The sequence below is a fragment of the Astyanax mexicanus genome, chromosome 22, assembly GCF_023375975.1.
Source record: "Astyanax mexicanus isolate ESR-SI-001 chromosome 22, AstMex3_surface, whole genome shotgun sequence".
NCBI lineage: Eukaryota > Metazoa > Chordata > Actinopteri > Characiformes > Acestrorhamphidae > Astyanax > Astyanax mexicanus.
The window spans coordinates 12,050,721-12,073,707 of NC_064429.1; the positions used below are offsets into that span (position 1 = coordinate 12,050,721).

General features: G+C 40.5%; 2 protein-coding genes across 3 annotated transcripts in view; one reads left to right on the forward strand and one right to left on the reverse strand.

The window, feature by feature from the left end:
- The first annotated feature begins 7,299 nt into the window (after positions 1-7,299).
- LOC111188196 (serine protease FAM111A-like) lies at positions 7,300-11,877 on the forward strand. The gene is made up of 3 exons (XM_049470502.1): positions 7,300-7,475; positions 7,568-9,044; positions 9,610-11,877. Exons 1-3 carry the CDS (start codon positions 7,413-7,415, stop codon positions 9,876-9,878), a joined length of 1,809 nt encoding a protein of 602 aa, XP_049326459.1. The 5' UTR covers positions 7,300-7,412; the 3' UTR covers positions 9,879-11,877.
- Positions 11,878-12,276: 399 nt separating this feature from the next.
- The window catches only part of spef2 (sperm flagellar 2), a 28,344-nt gene continuing 17,633 nt past the window's right edge, over positions 12,277-22,987 (reverse strand). For both annotated transcript variants that reach the window (XM_049470482.1, XM_049470481.1), the window contains exons 23-37: positions 21,677-21,814; positions 20,868-21,025; positions 20,259-20,357; positions 18,707-18,800; positions 18,018-18,150; positions 17,135-17,266; positions 16,781-16,919; positions 16,208-16,437; positions 15,772-15,878; positions 15,141-15,323; positions 14,945-15,037; positions 14,675-14,851; positions 14,188-14,364; positions 13,451-13,573; positions 12,277-12,743 (exon numbers count right to left, since the gene is read on the reverse strand). In XM_049470482.1, coding sequence (XP_049326439.1) covers positions 12,681-12,743; positions 13,451-13,573; positions 14,188-14,364; positions 14,675-14,851; positions 14,945-15,037; positions 15,141-15,323; positions 15,772-15,878; positions 16,208-16,437; positions 16,781-16,919; positions 17,135-17,266; positions 18,018-18,150; positions 18,707-18,800; positions 20,259-20,357; positions 20,868-21,025; positions 21,677-21,814 — 2,046 coding nt within the window. In that variant the 3' untranslated portion in view covers positions 12,277-12,680. The remainder of the gene's footprint in view (positions 12,744-13,450; positions 13,574-14,187; positions 14,365-14,674; positions 14,852-14,944; positions 15,038-15,140; positions 15,324-15,771; positions 15,879-16,207; positions 16,438-16,780; positions 16,920-17,134; positions 17,267-18,017; positions 18,151-18,706; positions 18,801-20,258; positions 20,358-20,867; positions 21,026-21,676; positions 21,815-22,987) is intronic.

The following is a 22,987-nucleotide window of genomic DNA, read 5'->3' on the forward strand; positions in this document are numbered from 1 at the left end:
AATTTCAGAGAAAGTAGGAAAATTCCTAAAGAGTATTAAAACTTTCCCAACTGAATTTATATCATATCAGCACTGTCCAATAAAAAAAAAAACCTTAATTTTTAATGGAAGTCAATATAAAAAGAGTTAAATTCAGGTCATTTTGTATAATTTTCTATTAATGCAGTGTAAAGGACAGTTTGTGTTTTCAAATTATGTACTAAACCAAAAGTCTACAACACTGCAGATACTTGTTTTTTATTGTACAGTGATAATATAAACTGGGTTTAAACAAAGAAAATGGGGACGAAAAGAAAGAGGGAATATTATGATAAAATAAAAATAATGATATGTATTAATTACATATTGATAATAATAAGAAGAAAAATAGAGTGAATAGTGTGAAAATAAATAATGTTAAAAATGCAGATGTTTGTGGCAGGAAGTGTCCAGAGAACCCTGAATTCTTCAGTATATTAAGATATTTTGGACTTTTTTGCTCCCAACTTTGCTGCAACAGGTTGATTTTCCCTTCCTGTTCCAACTAAACGACTGCACACCAGTGAAACAGCAAGATCTGTAAACACATCAGAATCAGATCAGAATTACCTTTATTGTCACATGGTCAACCAGCGAAATTAGCCGTCAACCCATCCAGACAATAACATACAAGGGGGAAACAGGACAGGATAGGAAGACAGGGTAAGCCGCAGCGTGTGCACGCGCCGCCAATCATTTCTTCAGTTAGAGGGATACAAGGGGGAAGAAGAGGGTAAAAAAACATACCCCTAGACTGTGCCCTGAAGAGCACAGTGTAGGAACATCAAAAAAACCTCAGCACATAGGCACATACAATATACACAAAAGACCAAGCAATGAAGGCGTGGTAAAGGGTACGGAAAGGTGGGGGGGTCGTTAGGTAAACAGGGAGAGATTCAAAGTCACAGTGTTCTTTGGAGGAATGCTCCCTATCATCCACAAGGCCGAGTGCTGATAGGGCGGGAGCCGAAAGCAGATTAGACTTCAGTTGTTTAGGCGAGTGACCGCTCTCCAGTTTAGCATGGTCACTCTCTATTGTCCATCATGGTCTCAATTTTCTCCACCTTCCTTTGCAAAGCCGTTTGCTTCTCCGAGATGTTTTCCATGTTGCGGTTAAAAGTCACAGTCTGAGTGCCGACAGCTCTGCCCACCGCATCATCAGGTCGGGCAGCTTTTGGGGGCCCTTGACAGCTGTCCCCACACTTTTAATTTCACGATACACCAGGGCAATGCCTAATCCAATCAGCAAGAACCCTGTGATCATTGTGCCAAAAAGGTAGACGTCTTCGATGTTCTCCACAGAAAGAGTCGCCAGGCACACGGTCCGCCACGTCTCCCACGCGTCCCTCGTGTAGCCAGCTGCAAACATTCCATCAGGACAAGCAGGTTCCCCCGAACCCAGGCTTCTCGTCGAGAAGATGGTGTCAATTGCATTGAGAGACCATTTGATCAAATCCATTTCTTTTAGTTTGAAGATCAGTGTGAAGAGAGTCTCTTATGGAATAGCAGACAGGAGAAGCCAAGCAGGAGAGATAAGGGGAGGAGAGGGAGAGAAAGAAAATGCGACTGCCTTCAACGAGAGCAGAAGTAGAAAAAAGAAGTAGAAAAAAAAAAAAAAAAAAAAAAGCAGAAGTAGAAAAATCCATGTGTGTGTAAACACATGGATGATCTGGTGAGTTTGGGATAGGGGTTTGTTTGCTCTCTTTATACAGAGATTTTTCAGGTGCACACCTTAAACCGAGGGTCTGAGAATCACTGGTAAGTTTCCACGGAACAACCGACCAAAGAAACCCACAAATTTCAGTATTTTCCTCATTAAAAGTGACGATTAGCACTGTTGGTGCTATATCAACAGAGTTTAATGTGTAGTTTTAATGTTTTAGGGCCAAATTCTTCATAAGAAGCATAAAAAAAGATCACTAGTAGTTTCTAGTCTCAGTAGCTAGCTAACTCAGGAGTTTCGGTTTCATTTATGAAGAAAACGCTTCTTTACACCGATTCACCACACTCCTCAATTTGCTCCTCTTCCTCAGGTAAGTTAAGGAGTGTGAGAGCGTCAATAATGTGTGTTATCTCTAATATCGGATTGTATGTGTGTGTGTGGGATATTGGATTGTGTGTGTGTGTGTTATTGGATTGTGTGTGTGTGTGTTATTGGATTGTGTGTGTGGGATATTGGATTGTGTGTGTGTTATATTGGATTGTGTGTGTGTGTGTGTTATTGGATTGTGTGTGTGTGTTATTGGATTGTGTGTGTGTGTGTGTTATTGGATTGTGTGTGTGTGTGTTATTGGATTGTTTGTGTGTGTTATAGGAGTGTGTGTGTGTTATTGGATTGTGTGTGTGTGTTATAGGATTGTGTGTGTGTGTTATAGGATTGTGTGTGTGTGTGTTATTGGATTGTGTGTGTGTGTTATAGGATTGTGTGTGTGTTACTGGATTGTGTGTGTGTTATTGGATTGTGTGTGTGTTACTGGATTGTGTGTGTGTGTTATTGGATTGTGTATGTGTGTTATTGGATTGTGTGTGTGTGTTATTGGATTGTGTGTGTGTTATTGGATTGTGTGTGTGTGTGTTATAGGATTGTGTGTGTGTTATTGGATTGTTTGTGTGTTATTGGATTGTGTGTGTGTTACTGGATTGTGTGTGTGTGTGTTATTGGATTGTGTGTGTGTTATTGGATTGTGTGTGTGTTACTGGAGTGTGTGTGTGTTATTGGATTGTGTGTGTGTGTTATAGGATTGTGTGTGTGTTATTGGATTGTGTGTGTGTTATTGGATTGTGTGTGTGTGTTATTGGATTGTGTGTGTGTTATTGGATTGTGTGTGTGTTATTGGATTGTGTGTGTGTTACTGGATTGTGTGTGTGTTATTGGATTGTGTGTGTGTGTTATTGGATTGTGTGTGTGTTATTGGATTGTGTGTGTGTGTTATTGGATTGTGTGTGTGTTATTGGATTGTGTGTGTGTGTGTTATTGGATTGTGTGTGTGTTATTGGATTGTGTGTGTGTTATTGGATTGTGTGTGTGTTACTGGATTGTGTGTGTGTTATTGGATTGTGTGTGTGTTATTGGATTGTGTGTGTGTTACTGGATTGTGTGTGTGTGTTATTGGATTGTGTGTGTGTTATAGGATTGTGTGTGTGTTATTGGATTGTGTGTGTGTTATTGGATTGTGTGTGTGTTACTGGATTGTGTGTGTGTGTTATTGGATTGTGTGTGTGTGTGTTATTGGATTGTGTGTGTGTTATTGGATTGTGTGTGTGTTATTGGATTGTGTGTGTGTTACTGGATTGTGTGTGTGTGTTATTGGATTGTGTGTGTGTTATTGGATTGTGTGTGTGTTATTGGATTGTGTGTGTGTTATAGGATTGTGTGTGTGTGTTACTGGATTGTGTGTGTTACTGGATTGTGTGTGTGTGTTATTGGATTGTGTGTGTGTGTTATAGGATTGTGTGTGTGTGTTATAGGATTGTGTGTGTGTGTGTTATTGGATTGTGTGTGTTACTGGATTGTGTGTGTGTGTGTTATTGGATTGTGTGTGTGTGTTATAGGATTGTGTGTGTGTGTTATAGGATTGTGTGTGTGTTATTGGATTGTGTGTGTGTTACTGGATTGTGTGTGTGTGTGTTATTGGATTGTGTGTGTGTGATATTGGATTGTGTGTGTGTTATTGGATTGTGTGTGTGTGATATTGGATTGTGTGTGTGTGATATTGGATTGTGTGTGTGTTATTGGATTGTGTGTGTGTGATATTGGATTGTGTGTGTGTGTGTGATATTGGATTGTGTGTGTGTGTGTGATATTGGATTGTGTGTGTGTGTGTGTGATATTGGATTGTGTGTGTTATATTGGATTGTGTGTGTGTGTGTGTTATTGGATTGTGTGTGTGATATTGGATTGTGTGTGTGTGTGTGTTATTGGATTGTGTGTGTGTTATTGGATTGTGTGTGTGTTATTGGATTGTGTGTGTGTTACTGGATTGTGTGTGTGTGTTATTGGATTGTGTATGTGTGTTATTGGATTGTGTGTGTGTGTTATTGGATTGTGTGTGTGTTATTGGATTGTGTGTGTGTTATTGGATTGTGTGTGTGATATTGGATTGTGTGTGTGTTATTGGATTGTGTGTGTGTGTTATTGGATTGTGTGTGTGATATTGGATTGTGTGTGTGTTATTGGATTGTGTGTGTGATATTGGATTGTGTGTGTGTTATATTGGAGTGTGTGTGTGTTATTGGATTGTGTGTGTGTTATTGGATTGTGTGTGTGTGTGTTATTGGATTGTGTGTGTGTGTTATTGGATTGTGTGTGTGTTATTGGATTGTGTGTGTGTGTTATTGGATTGTGTGTGTGTTATTGGATTGTGTGTGTGTGTGTTATTGGATTGTGTGTGTGTTATTGGATTGTGTGTGTGTTATTGGATTGTGTGTGTGTGTGTTATTGGATTGTGTGTGTGTGTGTTATTGGATTGTGTGTGTGTTATTGGATTGTGTGTGTGTTATTGGATTGTGTGTGTGTGTGTGTTTTTGGATTGTGTGTGTGTGTTATTGGATTGTGTGTGTGTGTGTTATTGGATTGTGTGTGTGTGTAATAGGATTGTGTGTGTGTGTTATTGGATTGTGTGTGTGTGTTATAGGATTGTGTGTGTGTGTGTTATTGGATTGTGTGTGTGTGTAATAGGATTGTGTGTGTGTGTTATTGGATTGTGTATGTGTGTTATTGGATTGTGTGTGTGTTATTGGATTGTGTGTGTGTGTGTGTTTTTGGATTGTGTGTGTGTGTTATTGGATTGTGTGTGTGTGTGTTATTGGATTGTGTGTGTGTGTAATAGGATTGTGTGTGTGTGTTATTGGATTGTGTGTGTGTGTTATAGGATTGTGTGTGTGTGTGTTATTGGATTGTGTGTGTGTGTAATAGGATTGTGTGTGTGTGTGTTATTGGATTGTGTGTGTGTGTGTTATTGGATTGTGTGTGTGTTATTGGATTGTGTGTGTGTTATTGGATTGTGTGTGTGTGTTATTGGATTGTGTGTGTGTGTTATTGGATTGTGTGTGTGTGTTATTGGATTGTGTGTGTGTTATTGGATTGTGTGTGTGTGTTATTGGATTGTGTGTGTGTTATTGGATTGTGTGTGTGTGTGTTATTGGATTGTGTGTGTGTTATTGGATTGTGTGTGTGTGTGTTATTGGATTGTGTATGTGTGTTATTGGATTGTGTGTGTGTTATTGGATTGTGTGTGTGTTATTGGATTGTGTGTGTGTTATTGGATTGTGTGTGTGTGTGTTATTGGATTGTGTGTGTGTTATTGGATTGTGTGTGTGTGTGTTATTGGATTGTGTATGTGTGTTATTGGATTGTGTGTGTGTTATTGGATTGTGTGTGTGTTATTGGATTGTGTGTGTGTTATTGGATTGTGTGTGTGTTATTGGATTATGTATGTGTGTTATTGGATTGTGTATGTGTGTTATTGGATTGTGTGTGTGTTATTGGATTGTGTGTGTGTTATTGGATTGTGTGTGTGTTATTGGATTGTGTGTGTGTGTTATTGGATTGTGTGTGTGTGTAATAGGATTGTGTGTGTGTGTTATTGGATTGTGTGTGTGTGTTATTGGATTGTGTGTGTGATATTGGATTGTGTGTGAGAAAATAGTAATATTAATTACCCTCAAACACAGCAGATAAAACATTTCATCATTAATGAGGCTGTTATGTATTAATTAATATCATTAATAATAGTGTGTGCTGTGAGTCAGAGCTGTGCTTCAGTCTGTGAATCTGTATCAGGTGAAACTGGTGAGATGAATGATTAATTTCCGGGATTTAACCTGTTGGTAAACAGCGTATAGACAGATTAAACTGGTTTAAGGCGGGTTACTGGTTTTCGCATTGGCCAGTATAGGACTTTACTCACTTATAGCCTTCCACAGTTAATCTCAGGCAGTAGAGATAAGCAGCTCACCTGAGCGCAGGTAGAGGAGGGGCTGATCACGTGACTGGCCAAGGTATCCGGTTGCATAAGAAAAAAAAAATTCTGAGTAAAGCTATTTCCCGCCTAAACTGCTCAGCAAACAAGGCTGTGGCCAATGTCGAGGGGAGTTTGATCGCGAAACTGCAGCCAATTGTGGTAGAAAGGTTTGTTTGTCCCGCCTCCGTTGCTGCATAAGGGGCGTGGTTTGTGCATTGGAGAGTGAGTAGCTCCGCCCCCTCCCTCTCTTTTCCCCTGTGGTGTTTGGAGAAGGAGCGGTCTGTCGCTCTCAGCTCTCAACAATTATTTCCAAAATACACAAATAATTTAAGACTAAAGCTAAAGATAATTACTGCAGTAAAGAGCAGAGGCTGACAGCTTTAAACTGAGTTTATAGTGAGTTTAACTGAGTTAATTCTTCCTATAAAGCAGCACATTCTGATTAAGCTGAGCTTTAGAATATTACAGTAAGCTAAATAATCTAAATAGCGATTAAACTTAAAAAATGTTGAATTTAGTGTTTTTTACTCAATTTAGAACTAAAATAGAGTTGTTTGATTGACAGAATCTACCATATTTTTCTCACTGTAAGGAGCTTTTAAAATCCTTTATTTACCCAAAAATCATCAGTGCTCCTTATAATCCGGTGCTCCTTATGAATGAATTCCATCAGTCAGGTATTAAGGAGCAATAAAGACACTCCACTAAAGTACAGAGTTATACAGGAGTTTCAGTTTAGGTCTCCAGCAGCATTAGTATTAGCCGCTAACTACGCTTAAAGTTAGCTATTTCACTGTTCAAAGGTGAATATTATCGGCCTGTAACCTGGTGGTAACCCCAGCTAGCACTGCTGGAGCAGTATAAGCATTAGCCGCTAACTGCACTAAGTGCTAGCTCTTTTGCCATTTAGAGATGAGTATTATCAGACTGTAGCCTGCTGCTAACCCCAACAGCACTGCTGGAGCAGCATTAGCCCCTAACCATGCTAAGCGCATTTACCATGTTAAAACTAACTAGATCCGGAAGACCTAATATCGCCTGGAAATCTAAGCTTACTGTAAATAAACTGAATTAGAAGAAAAATATGGTGACACCCTCGTTTCTTACTAGTGTCGTATAAAGTGCCTTATAGTGTGAAAAATATTTGAAAGTAATTGTCGGACGTGGTGAATCTTGTGGTTGAAGTGCTTGTGTTGTGTTCACTAATCTGCTTATATCGGCTGTTTTGTGTTACAGGTTTTCAGAAGAATGGCAGATATCAGGCATTTCTTTGCACCTCAAAAACGAGTATGGAAATATGTAATCACTAAAATCACACAGTATAATAATCCTGTTTTGAGTGGAAATAGAGTAAAGATAATTTGATAGGTGCCTGTACTGTCAATTTTAATAAATGGTGAACTCGCACTTACCTAAAAAGCAATTGTTGATATGTTTCCTCAGCAAATAAAAGAGGAAGAAGAGCAAGGCCACGGGAAAGAATCCCAGGCTCTGGTAGGACATTCAGATCAAACATAGCTTTGGTGTGTTTATCTTGAAAATTAATTCCTATGTTTATTCCCTTGCCTGTTTTACTTTGTCCACAGAAAACTGAACATCTAGGACATTTTTTCAGATTTCGCCACAATTTTGGTAAACACATAGTGACCTGTAATCCCTCCATGAACACTGTACTGGAGGCACTTTGCTCCAACACAAAATTTAGATCAATTCAAGACAAAAACTCACAAAAGGAGCTGGTCATCCAGAGAGAGCAAGTGCCAAGAGCTGCTGTAAACACTGACTTCCCCTGCTGCCTGATCGACCGAAACGAGCTTCTGGATGTATCCTTCATCAAATCCAGAGAGAGTAGCAGCCCGGCGAAGAAACCAGTCATCACCAGTCATTCTCCTGAAAATTTCTGCATTTTTTACATTAAAACAATCGGCGGCACCGGCATCAAACTGCTGATGAAAAACCCTGAGCTGAAGCGAGCAGTGGAGAAGGGGGTGGATTATGTCTGTGTTTACGCAATACAAGGAGAAAAACTGAGGAGGGCTCTGAGGCGCGATGGACGATTCAACCCAGTCATTTTCCGTAAACACTGTGCTCTGTCTGAAATGGGATCTGAAGACATCACCAACATGTCAAACACTGTCGACCATCTAGACGGAAAGAAGTACCAAGTCATTGTTTTTGATGACCAGACGGCCAGCCTGGAGTCTAACCAAGAGTTCAGCCAGGAGTCGGACGCGGCGAACAACGAAGAACCTGTTGACGCATCTGCCGGTTCTCCCAGGCCTGAACCAGCAAATCCCGAAGACCAGGAGTCTGCAGATGCTCAACAGCAAAAGCCTCAGCCCACAGTGGACGGGAAAAAAGGTAAAGAAAGCCACAAAAAAATCCAAGCTAAGGAAATCCCAAACACGGGAGAGATCCTGAAGCTTCTGCGAGAGCAGTTTGGAGGTCTGGTGGAGCAGCTGAAAGCGCGAGAGCATCTCACGAAGCCGGCCGAGGTGCAGAAGATCTTAAGAGAGGAGTATGATAAAAGTGCTCAGAGCTTCTCTGAAGTGAAGAGAGTCAAACAACTGATGGAGCTTTCCAACTCCGTATGTCAGCTCCGTAATGAGGGTTCTCCACTGGGAACTGGATTTCTGTTGTTTGACAGATTCATCCTCACTAACGCACACGTCGTTGGAGACCTTCACCCATTAACATGCAAGCTACAATGTTCAATCACTGCCGTGTTCGACTTTGAAGATCTGGACATGGGGAAGAAACTGGCAGTGAAGGAGAGCGTTGTTGCCCTGTATTACGGAAAAGATCAAATGGGGCAGCATCTGGACTTTGCTTTGCTGGAACTTGCTGAAGATGCAAAACCTCCTAATTGTCAGGAACTGCTGAAGAACTACAGCCCTCCTCCCATTAGAGGTGGGATCTGCATAATTGGGCACCCTGATGGTGGGGTGAAGAGAATGGATCCCTGTTTCATCACTGAAAAAGATCATTTACAACAGGCAGAAAACAAACACCACCAGGAGAACAGAGAGTTCCTTCATGTCATCACACAGAAGTGCTTAAAGGTCCCCTTCCGCGAAAATCCGATTTTTCTTGTTTTTTGTGGAATACAGTAGGTCTCTCCGAGTTGAATGTGTACACCTGCACATTAAACTGTTTTGCAGCCCCCATTGTCTGCAGGAGCTAAGCAAAGAAATCCCCCCTCCCCCCCTCCGAAAAACGGGTGAATTTTGAATTATCTTTCTGCCTACGTAGGCAGAAACTCACAGACCAGCCCACCTTGGCGCGAGAAACTCCCAGAGGCGGAGCTGAAGCGACGCAACATCACCGCTCATCTGTTAGGAGGTGGGAGGCAGTGAGCGGCAGAGCGGTGGAGGGGCGTCGCAGTGCTCCTAGCCAATCAGAGGAGAGATATTTGCATGCTGTTTGCATGTACGAATATTCATGAGCAAAGCTGGAATCCGGTCATTTTGGACACACCCCTAAAACAGTCCATTAAAAAAGAGCTATACAGAGACACCTGAGCACTTTTTTTTTACAAAAACGGCTCACATGTCATTCATTCATACTAGAGACCACAACTAGACATTTTAAAATGAAAGAAAAAACGACGGAAGGTGACCTTTAACAAAAGAATGGGAGTACCATTTTACCCAGATTAGTTACGATTCCTGCTTCTTCTATGGATCATCTGGCTCTCCGGTCTTTAATGATAACTGCCAGCTGATTGGTGTTCACACTGGAGGCTACACTTACCAGCAAGGAAAGAAGACCCGGAGCATGATGGAATACGCTTTTCCCATGCTGCCCATCCTTGTGTGCATCGTTAGACAGTGCAGACAGACGGGCAGAGACGATATTGTTGAGGAGATGTTCAGGAAATGTTCTGTGAAATTTTAAACAGATATAAATCCAATCACAAATCCAAACTGCTTTATGAGATGGTCTGAGACGCATTTTAAACAACTAAAATTTCAGTACAACAAAAACTCCAGTAATAATTGCAATAGTTAAAGTAATGAGTAAATGTGCAGATTCTATCTCACACAGTGATCAGATATTAGTGTATAACTGGAGGTGCATTTATCTACAGTGTGAATGCACGTAGTTAAAATCCAGGCAGGAAATAGTTTAGATACTGATCACATGTTGGGATCAGGTGTAATGGGATTCTATAATCCAGTGCTTGGTATGCTATAAGATTCCTGCTCGAGGCTTTAGGCCTGGAGTACGTTTAATTATGCTTGCTTTTTCTGTATTCACTACTCATATATTTCTGTTTCATATAATTATATCTGATTAAGTGATTATTACTGATCTTGCTCATGGGGATTTCAACTTTACATTCTGTTACTCTGTATTATTCAGCTGGTTTTATCTTAGCCCAGCGCTGCTGTACACTGAGTTATTCCTGTTTTAACTTTCTCTCTGAACTATTTTCTATCACTGTGTTCCTTTATAAATTCAGAATCAGATTACTGCAGAACATCTGAGTTTGTTAGTAATTAAATTAAAGCGTCTACATGAGCGTGGGGAGTCAGACAATAATCAGATTTCTGTTTTACGACCAGCCAATAAACTCACAGAATAAAGATGTGACAGAAACATCACATAAAACCAGAATTTTGGGTTTTAACACATCGAGCAGCAATATGATCGTGCTTCATAAACTCAATCAGCTTCAGAGTCGCTCCCAAAGTGATTGGAGAACATCTAGTGGGTTCTGTATTAAACACTGCTGACTTATTTCCACGCTCTGTTCACATGACTACATGAATAATCAGATAACTGCAGTAATCATTTCATAATCGGATAATTATGAAGTGAATGTAATTTCTCTTACTGTAACATTATTACTTCTATTTTTTTTGTTATTATAAGTAAAGGTGTAACTTTAAAGCCAGGTGGACACTGTGAGATTTGAGCCAGATTTAACCCCGATCTGGTCGGATGCGGCCGAATTTCATGATCCAGCCATATTTTAGCTTTGTGGTGAGTCGTTTGTTGTGCAGTGTGAGACAAACAAGCTGCGAATGATCAGTCAGAAATTTCTGAGATGACAGGAGGTCAGATAATCCATCTACATATTACCGTATTTTCCGTAATATAAGGTGCACTTAAAAATCCTTTAATCCCAAAATTGACATTTAAGGAGCAGTAAAGTCACTCCACTGAAGTACAGAGTTATACATGTTCCTTACTAGTGTTGCCTAATGTGCCTTATAATCCATTGCACCTTATGTTTGAAAATAAACCAGAAAATAGACGTTCATTGATAGTGCACCTTATAGTCCGAAAAATACGGTAATATAAAAGAGGAAAAGCAGTATTGTAGATTGTTTAGAGTGTTACATACAGATACTGGATATTTAAACTAATTAACCATCAGACAGAATCCAAGTTACTGATACACACAGCGAGGAGCATACCTCCAATTCTCTCTGTAAAATAGAAAAACTGTAGGAGTCTAGTCATCTCAGGCCCCTGCGAGTCCACGTGCTCATCATCTTTTTACGTGGAACTTCAGCGCAAAGCGCCGTCGAACTGTACAGTGTGAGAATATGAATCACCATACAAATGTGCAGTGCGAGTTTTCCACAACACACTTCATAAAAAATATCTCACAGTGTCCGTCTGGCTCAACAGATGTGTGGTGTGAGATACAGTGTACATTAATGCTGAAGATAAATCTGCACTTGATCCTGACATTTTACTCCACCTGCTGGTGACTGAAACCATCAGACTGCAGTGTAAAGACTGCAGGGTACAGATCAGAGGCTTTGTATGTGCATGTCAGTGAGAACTGTAAGAAATACACTGTATCTGTATAAAGCTGGATTATATGGATGAAATCTGGAAAATTAATCTTCAATAAAACCATCTGTGCCTTTTAAAAACACCTGCCTGTATGTCTGTCTATATACACTAAATAGACTATATTACCAAAACTATTCTCTCCTCCATCCAGATCACTGAACTCAGGTGTTCCTGAATCTCCTCCGTCTCCACAGGTGTATAAGAACAGCAGCTCGTCCTGCAGACGCTTCTTCAAATATTAGTGAAAGAATGGGTCTCTCTCAGGAGCTCATTGAACTCCAGCACTGTGCACCCAGCCCAGTCGTCAAATTTCACTATTCACTACTACTAAATATTTCACAGCCAACTGTCAGTGATATTATAACACAGTGGAAGAGACTGGGAACCACAGCGACTCTGTGCTCTGTCAGTGTAAAATAACAGAGCGGGGTCAGGAGCATAAGGCACAGAGTTCACCAACTTTCTGCTGAGTCACTACATCACTGTTTCTGTAGCAGTATTTTATTAATGTTTCATCAGTTATATTACATAACATGTTTAGTTTATTCATTACACACAGTCTTTAGTATTAGAAATAAGACTTACCATGACTACAATATTTATTTAAATAATTTTAGTAATGTTAATCTAACAGCAATAACATATTTTACTGTATCATAAATCACAAAAACATATATATATATATATATATATATATATATATATATATATATATATATATATATGTGTGTGTGTGTGTGTGTGTGTGTGTGTGTGTGACTATACTGTTTATTATATGAGTGAAGACAGAATGTGTATAAACTCTATAAAGATCTGATGTATGTAGGAGTTACAGTGTTCTGTAGGCTGAGTGGGTGGAGTTAAACTGTTGTTTACAGTCTGTATTTATGACGTGAAGACTGAAGGCTCTTCCTCGCTCTTCTGAAGCTGTAGAACTGTGTGAATATCCTGCAGATAAAACAGCAAAAAAATAACATCACAGATCATCACAGCTCACAACTCATCGCAGATTATCACAGATCATTACAGGTCATTACAGATCATTACAGGTCATAACAGATAATCAACTCATCGCAAATTATCACAGATCACCACTCATCACAGATCATTACAGGCCATCAAATATAATCACAATGCTAATTGGGGACAATGCTAACAGTGCTAACCCAGGATGTAAGAAGTGTTGCATATTTTGGTTGGATTTGCCATAAAACACAAGTAAAATGTTGTTAAACCACAGTGGTGTAAACTGTAGAGTCTTTAGTGTCCTTTAGTTGAAATAGTGTAAAAATATGACAATACAGATCATTACAGGTCATAACAGATCATTACAGGTCATAACAGATAATCAACTCATCGCAAATTATCACAGATCACCACTCATCACAGATCATTACAGGCCATCAAAAATAATCACAGATCACTTATTACAGTTCATCATTCATCACATCCCATGACAGATCACCACTCATCACAGGTTATCACAGATCACCACTCATTACAGCTATCTGCTTCTGGCACAAAATTCTAACTGGAACAACTCAAACACTATAAATATAAACATTGATATTTAAATTCTATAAATATCTGCTGCATTAGCATATTAAATATTATGATTTAATATGGGTGTGAGGTTTGGTTGAGTGTGCACTCACCGCTAGCAGGTACTGATTGGAGCTCTCCATCAGATCCTGCAGGAACAGATGCTGGGAGAGAATGGAGAACGGGACCTTCTCCTCCGGGTCAAAACCCAGATCCTTAAACACCTTTATCAGATCCTTAAACACACAGTAACACATAAATAAAGTTACTGATAATAAATAATAACACCTGTATTACTGCAAAACTATATACGACAGGTAGTTCTGTCTCAGGTAGATATGTGAATTATGTAAATGATTACAGGTGTGGTCTGATTAGACTCTGGGTCTTTACACCACAAGAGGGCATAAGAGAGCTTTCTGCTTGCTGCTTTCTCTCCTGCAGAACTTTCATTTTTCAGCAGGATAATATTCACCCACACACAGCAAGGGTTTCCCAAGAACACAGTCTCCACCAGATTGCAGCAATTCCTCGTCCTGCAGATCTCCAGATTTATCACCAATCCAGCATTTATGGAGCAGCTGGGACTCAACCTACGAGTGTAGAGCTACAGGATCTACAGGCCCAGCTGTAGCAACATCTGTGGGTAAATGTGCTGCAGGATCCATACAGAACCTGTAGAACCTCCAAACCCAACCCTCTCAATCTCATCTAATATCCAGCATAGAGGAACCAACAGGGTTCTCTGATGAACTTGTTAAAATGAGCCTAAATTTGGGTTCAACTAAAATTTGATGGTACCAAGAGACTATAGCTGTGTGTGTGTATTGTGTGTATATGTTGTGTGTACCTGCTTCATGTCCTCTGTGTTGTTAGTGTGTTTGTTGTGGTGTGATGTTGTCAATGTTCTTCCGTGGTTCAGAACTCTGAGCAGCTCGTCCAGTGAAACACTGTCTCCTTCATCATACACTCCATCATCCTCTTCCTCAGCTTCACACTCCTCACCACCGTCCATATAAAGCACAGACTACACACACACAAACACACACACACACACACACACACTTTGCATGAACAGCAGTGTTTTGTACCCAAAACAGAATTATGGGGGTGTTAAAGAGATCCATCCTCCACCTTCTACAGAACCAAACACCCAAACATCTGCTCTCACAGAACTGGGTTCTGGGTTCTGAAGCTCCGGTAAAGAGAGTGAGGTGTGAGGTTTACCTGCTATACCCCCTAACCCTGTACTCACAGATTAGCGCTAACGCTAATGTCTTCTACCACACACTCACAGCACCCACCAGCAGGGGGCAGTGTGTGTGTATAGTGTGTACCTTCAGCAGGGTGCTGGTGCCGGTGTGTGTGTGCTGCAGGTGGTGTTGGGTCAGCAGGCTGAGGGCTCTGGTGAAGCCGTGTGCCGGGTCCGGGTGGCAGCAGAAGTACAGCAGCATGGTGAGATAATCCAGAACCGGTGGAGTCGGGTCAGGGTCAGAGAACAGCATGAAGAAAAACTGCACACACACACACACACACACACACAGTAATCAGAGTATCAGTGTGAGTAACTGCAGACGCAGCAGTAGACACGGATCACAGATCAGTACCTGCTTCAGGTGGGTCAGCCGGTCGTACGATAGAGGTTCTGCTGTATCATCAGGAACAGAAACATCCCGCCCCCCGGAGAACCACAACTCCACCTGCAGAAAACACACATACATTATACACACATTGACCTAAGTGTTCCTGAGTGTACCTGTGTGTATTGCTGCAGCGTGAGGACCTGAGTGTACCCGAGTGTACCTGAGTGTATTGCTGCAGTGTGAGGACCCCTCTGGCCTCAGTGTCCATCTCTCTGAAGCGCCTGAGTGTTTTTAGCAGTTGTTTCTGTGAGGGGCGGGGCCACGGCTGGGCGGCACTCAGTAAAAACTGCCGCCAGTTCACCATCCCACTGTCCTGTACCAGCATACACACCAGCTCCTGCAGCTTATGCATCACATAAACATACACAATTATCATGACACACTTATCTACACTATGTGTCTAAATATGTATTTAATTCTAACAGTGCTACCCTAAGACAATGCGAACAGTGCTAACCTGTGTGATGTCAACAATGCTAATTGGGGACAATGCTAACAGTGCTAACCCAGGATGTAAGAAGTGTTGCATATTTTGGTTGGATTTGCCATAAAACACAAGTAAAATGTTGTTAAACCACAGTGGTGTAAACTGTAGAGTCTTTAGTGTCCTTTAGTTGAAATAGTGTAAAAATATGATTATTATTATGAATGTTAAGCAGAAACACCACCTGAGGTGAACAGAATGCAGCTTTAGCTTCCAGTATCTGTTAGCTATGTTTGCTTATTAGCTCCAGTGTAAATGTAAGTGTAAAGGAGCCCCAGGTGGTTCTCTGGCGGGGTCAGCGGGTCACCTGTGAGTCTGTGATGTTGGTCCAGGGTTCGGGCAGAGCATCGGAGCCCATGGTGAGGGAGGTAAGCTCCTGCAGGAACTCACACAGCTCCTTACTGGATACCAGACCTGCTCAAACACAGCAAACACAACACACAGGTTATAAATATTACACACCAACATGCGAGAGAGTATAGTAGGTCATGCTGCTTCTCCATCAGCAGCCGGACTCTGAGAGAGAGAGAGAACAGTAGGTGGGAACATTGTGATGCTGGTTGGTACAGGCCTCTGTTAGCTGATGTACCAGAAATGTGGATCTGGCTCTTTCCTCCAAGCTTGCTGTGATGCTCCCTAGTGATGCTCACTAATTGGTTGAAATGGGGAAAGAGGTGGAGTCTGACTTCACATGTATTGGAGCACCCAGACCCAGATCTCTACATCAACTAAACCCTCCACACCTGCGGGGGCAATCCTGTGCAGCTGAGCGAGCAGGCCGTGCAGCTGCAGCACGGTCAGAGTGCTGTCATTGGTCCGCTCCAGCGGTGGTGGGCGGGGCTGAGGGGGCGGAGTGGGCAGCATGCGTGTTTCTCCGTCTATGAAGAAATCGGTGCTCTCCAACACCAGCTCATGGGTGATCTTCAGACCGCCCTCGATGTGGAACTTCACCACCTCAGCCAGCCGGTCTATGCTGCACACACACATACACACACACACGCGCACACACACACACACGTGCACACACACACACAAATATAAAATAAAGACATCAGGACCTCAGGCCTAAAACTGCGTACAGCTGCTAAAACTCTTTATTCTGCCCCCAGTCGTGATTCCAGAGTTATCACATCAAAGTAACCTGCTCTAACATTACCCATAATTCCTCATTATCTCAAATGTACTGTTATTTTTCTTGTTTTATTTTGTATTGAGCTGTGAGGACCAGTGGACCAGTGCAGGACAGTCTCTCTCTCTCTTTCTCTCTCTCTGTCTCTCTCTGTCTCTCTCTCTCTCTCTCTCTCTCTCTTTCTCACCTGTTGATCTCGGAGGTGAAGCGATGGTTGAGCCACTCCTGCAGGTCAGTGTGAGTACGCTCTGCTCTGTGCTGGATACTCTGTACCGTCTTCAGAGCGTGCAGCTTCACCAGCTCCATCCTCTGCCTAACCGCACACTCTACACACACACACACACACAAACACATAAGTCATGAGGTGCTATCTTGTGAGTAAGGTTGGTCACTGTGCTTGGGGTAAGGCCAGGTGAACTATAGGGGTTGGAGTGTTCTTTAACAGTGGGTGCAGACGGATGGGATGTTTCTTAGTGTGTGTGTGGTGTGTACCTGTGTGTGTGTGTGTGTACCTGTGTGTGTATTGTGTGTGTGTGTGTACCTTCGTGTTGCAGGGCGGTGCTGTACTCCAGTCTGATTCTGCTTCTCACTGCTCTCCTCTGCACCTCCTCCGGACTCTCCTCCACCGGAGCTGCAGGAGGAGGAGTGGGCTGCTTAACTGGTGTCGGGGGGGCTTAAACACACACACACACAAACAGAAATGTCATATAGAAATACAGGTAGTATTTTTAAACTGTAGTTAATGCTTTCTGTTAATTACTGCCACCTGGTGGCTGAAAGTAAGGTAGGAGGAGAGTAGTGCTGCTGTTAGTGTGAAGAAATACACAGTGCCCCCTGCTGGATAGGTATGTGTGTTTAGTTCAGCAGGGAAGTTCATATACAGCTCTGTACAAAATGAAGAGAGCACTTCAGTTTCTGAATAAGTTTCTCTGATTTTACTATTTATAGGTTTATGTTTGAGTAAAATGAACATTGTTGTTTTATTCTATAAACTACAGACAACATTTCTCCCAAATTCAAAATAAGAATATTTTCATTTAGAGCATTTATTTACAGAAAATGAGAAATGACTGAAATAAAAAAAAGATGCAGAGCTTTCAGACCTCAAACAATGCAAAGAAAACAAGTTCATATTCATAAAGTTTTAAGAGTTCAGAAATCAATATTTGGTGGAATAATCCTGGTTTTTAATCAGTTTTTTTCTTGCATCTTGGCATCATGTTCTCCTCCACCGGTCTTACACACTGCTTTTGGATAACTTTATGCTGCTTTACTCCTGGTGTAAAAATTCAAGCAGTTCAGTTTGGTGGTTTGATGGTTTGTGATCATCCATCTTCCTCTTGATTATATTCCAGATATTTTTAATTTGGTAAAATCAAAGAAACTGTGTGTATGTAGTACTCTAAAGTGTGTGTGTGTTGTACATTTCTTTTTTGCTGATTTTTTGGTGGCAGATCGTCTCGCAGCCGATCCCTCAGTGTGTGTTTGAGCTTTATCTGTTGTTATGTGCTGCTCCTCATTCGCCTCACACTCCAACCTCTGCACCTCCACTGACGCCTAGTACACACACATACACACACACACATACAATTATGTTACTCTGCTTGTGTTAAAACTAGAGTTGCATGAGGCATTAAAACACTTTACTCACTTTACTCAACACTCAGACTGCAGCTGTACTCAGTTACAGTGAGGAGGCTCTTAGCTAGTTATCCAGCATTACAACACAAATAACACACAAATAATACCACTGTACTACTGTACATTACAGTGAATAACTAGAAAATAAATACGAGTGAAAATATAATTATTATAAATAGCTCATCACTGCAAAACTGCTGCATTTCATGCTTTAAATACTAAATAATAATACTCACTGTTATCTAGACCTGTGTTAAAGTATTAGAATAAATACTCTATCTACAGGGAAAAGAAAGTCTTTATTGACTAAAGTATTGTTTCAGTATCAATAATCATGATACTACACTTGGTATCAGTATTGAAGTCACAATTTTAGTACTGCGAAAAACCCTAGTTTACAGTAATAGCAAGGTGTTTTTACACACACACACACACACACGCACACACACACACACACACAGGTGTGTGTTACCATGTTGGTGATGGCTGTGAGGGCAGTGTGATGGATGTCCTGCAGTAGCACTGAGGGGTCAGTAGGGGGAGACCTGTATTCAACCAGAGGAACCCTGCACACACACACACACACAACATTAACGCACACACACACAAAATAATAACACACACACACACAAACCATTAACACACACACATAAAACATTAACACACACACACACACACAACATTAACTCACACACACACAAAACATTAACGCACACACACACAACATTAACGCACACATACACACAACATTAACACACACACACACACAAAATATTAACACACACACACACACAACATTAACAAACACACACACACACAACATTAACAAACACACACACAACATTAACACACACACAACATTAACACACACACACACACAACATTAACTCACACACACACACAAAATATTAACACACACACACACACACAACATTAACAAACACACACACACACAACATTAACACACACACACACAACATTAACACACACACAACATTAACACACACACACACACAACATTAACTCACACACACACACAAAATATTAACACACACACACACAACATTAACACACACACAACATTAACACACACACACACACAACATTAACTCACACACACACACAAAATATTAACACACACACACAACATTAACACACACACAACATTAACACACACACACACACACACACAACATTAACTCACACACACACAAAACATTAACACACACACACACAACATTAACACACACACAACATTAACACACACACACACACAACATTAACACACACACAACATTAACACACACACAACATTAACAAACACACACACAACATTAACAAACACACACACACAACATTAACACACACACAACATTAACACACACACAACATTAACACACACACACACACACACAACATTAACACACACACACACAACATTAACGCACACACAACATTAACACACACGCACACAACATTAACGCACACACAACATTAACACACACGCACACAAAATATTAACACACACACACACACACACAACATTAACAAACACACACACACAACATTAACACACACACACAACATTAACACACACACACACAAAATATTAACACACACACACACAAAATATTAACACACACACACACACACAACATTAACAAACACACACACACACCATTAACACACACACACACAACATTAACACACACACACACAACATTAACACACACACACACAACATTAACACACACACAACATTAACACACACACACACACAACATTAACACACACACACACACAACATTAACACACACACAACATTAACACACACGCACACAACATTAACACACACACACACACACACACAACATTAACACACAAAGAACATTTGTGTGTACACACAATGACACACAAACACACACACTATTACACACACTGCAATTACATACAAACACAAACACACACAGACAATTATACACACACAATATAAAACACACAATAACACACACACACACACTTACACTCTGGTTTTCTTGTTTTCGTTCTTCTTCTCCTCCGGTTCTGCTTCTTTTTTCCCGGCGCTCCTGGTGTGTTTCTCTAAGGGGGCGGAGCCGGGAGAGCTGGAGACACACAGAGTATCGGTTCTAAGTATCAGTACTCAGTATTGGAATTCAATATTGGTACTTAGTATTGCTACTCAGTATCAGTACTCAGTATCGGTACTCAGTATTGGTGCTCAGTATCAGTACTCAGTATCGGTACTCAGTATCAGTACTCAGTATTGGCACTCAGTATTAGTACTCAGTATTGGTGCTCAGTATCAGTACTCAGTATCAGTACTCAGTATTGGTACTCAGTATCAGTACTCAGTATTGGTATTCAATATTAGTACTCAGTATCTGCAGATACTCTGATAATCTGGTATTGTATCAGAAGGAAAATCAGTAGTATAAGAGGTACCTAATATTTATAGCACTATTAATATTAGCATTTTATATTAGTATTATGGGATGTGTGTTGTAGTATTATGGGATGTCTGTTGCAGTATTATAGGATGTGTGTTGCAGTATTATGGGATGTGTGTTGCAGTATTATGGGATGTGTGTTGCAGTATTATGGGATGTGCTTACGGGCCGGCCGTGGTTCCGTTAGGCTGGGTGTCGTTGTCGGTGATGTCCAGCAGGGGGATACAGGTGAACTCTGCTGCTTCAGGTAAAGCAGTCCTGTACATACCTGTATAATAATCCCTCAGGACATTCAGAGTGTCCTGAAACCTGTCCACCTCCACCTGCACACACACACCCACACACACACAGAGCTGGATTACATCACTAAAACAGAAAACTATAACAGTTTACTGTGTTCAAAGCTACATAACTTCAGGTCCAGTGCTATACAGCTACATAAATATTAATAAATGCTTATCACTATGAGCATCAGTAATAATAATGAATACTTTAATCTTTAATACAGGGTTCTCTGGGCTGGAACGTGGGCAGGGTAAGTTTTAGGTTCTTACTCTGCCCCATTCTGGCTTTTTCAGAGAGCCAATCAGCTCGCTGCTTATGCTGCAAGTAAAGAAAGGTCAGTGTGCTAGTGGAGAAGCCGCGCCCCCTGCACTGTGGAGATCTGCGCAGGCGCAGTAGCCAGAATGAGACGAAAAATCCTGTTTTTTGTGCATCATTGAGTCGAATAATACAAACTTTTAATGAGTTTTATATCAGATTTATTCAGTAAAGTCAAATATGGTGTTGAAATGGTAATTTTGGAGCTTTGAGTATTTTTGAGTATTTGAGTCTCTCCCTATTTAAAGAGAGAGGAGGCTGGTCTCGTACTGTTTTTTCTGGCTGTAGGACCTCAGAGTGAGGTGTGTGTGTGTGTGTGTGTGTTTGTGTGAGTGAGGTCTGTGTGTGTGTGTGTGTGTGTGTGTGTGTTTTACCTGCAGTAGGGTGGAGTAATGGTTGATCAGCAGGCCGGTATGATCCTCCAGCCAGCCGTCCTCCATAACTCCCGCCCTTTTCTGCTCCGCCTCCTCCTTCCTCTTATCACAGATATCCCACAGACACTCCCGCAGATCCTACACACACACATTATACAGTATATTTAATATAATAAAAACTTCATAATCTATGATTCACCTTATATTTATTATGTATATATTATATACATAACCTACTACTAAATTTCCCCTTTATTTCTGCTATTTAAGCTCTTCAAGTCCATTTAATTATCAGAAATGGTACAAAATCCAGTGTACAGAATTTAGCAGTAAATATATGTGTATATTATTCAAAGCATATTGTTAACAAACTGAGGAAAAAAGTATATATTGAAGGTAAGGTCATTTTTAGCTAACTGTTTATTGGTTAACAGCTTATAGCTGATCTATAGTGGTGGAAATAAGATTCAAAATAGAAACAAGATTCAATTATTAAAAGTAGAAGTTCTTTCTTTTCTTTAGAGAAATTACAGAAAAAGTCAGAGAGTGGTGAGTACTGTTTCTACACCTTCAAATAAAGACTCTTAGAAACTGGAGAAAAGAAAACTGCTACAGGAAGACGTCTGGCTGACCCACATGGAAACAGCAGCTTTAGCCTTTAGCTCAGATTAACATGATTAAGGACTTTTTGTTGGTAGTGTATATAGTGCTTTATTAATAGCAGTGTATCCTGTATGTAGTGTATATAGTGCTTTATTAATAACAGTGTATCCTGTATGTAGTGTATATAGTGCTTTATTAATAGCAGTGTACCCTGTATGTACTGTGTGTAGCGCTTTATTAATAGCAGTGTATCCTGTATGTAGTGTATATAATGCTTTATTAATAGCAGTGTATCCTGTATGTAGTCTATATAATGCTTTATTAATAGCAGTGTATCCTGTATGTAGTGTATATAATGCTTTATTAATAGCAGTGTATCCTGTATGTAGTGTATATAGTGCTTTATTAATAGCAGTGTATGCTGTATGTAGTGTATATAGTGCTTTATTAATAGCAGTGTATCCTGTATGTAGTGTATATAATGCTTTATTAATAGCAGTGTATCCTGTATGTAGTGTATATAATGCTTTATTAATAGCAGTGTATCCTGTATGTAGTGTATATAGTGCTTTATTAATAGCAGTGTATCCTGTATGTACTGTGTGTAGTGCTTTATTAATAGCAGTGTATCCTGTATGTAGTGTATATAATGCTTTATTAATAGCAGTGTATCCTGTATGTAGTGTATATAGTGCTTTATTAATAGCA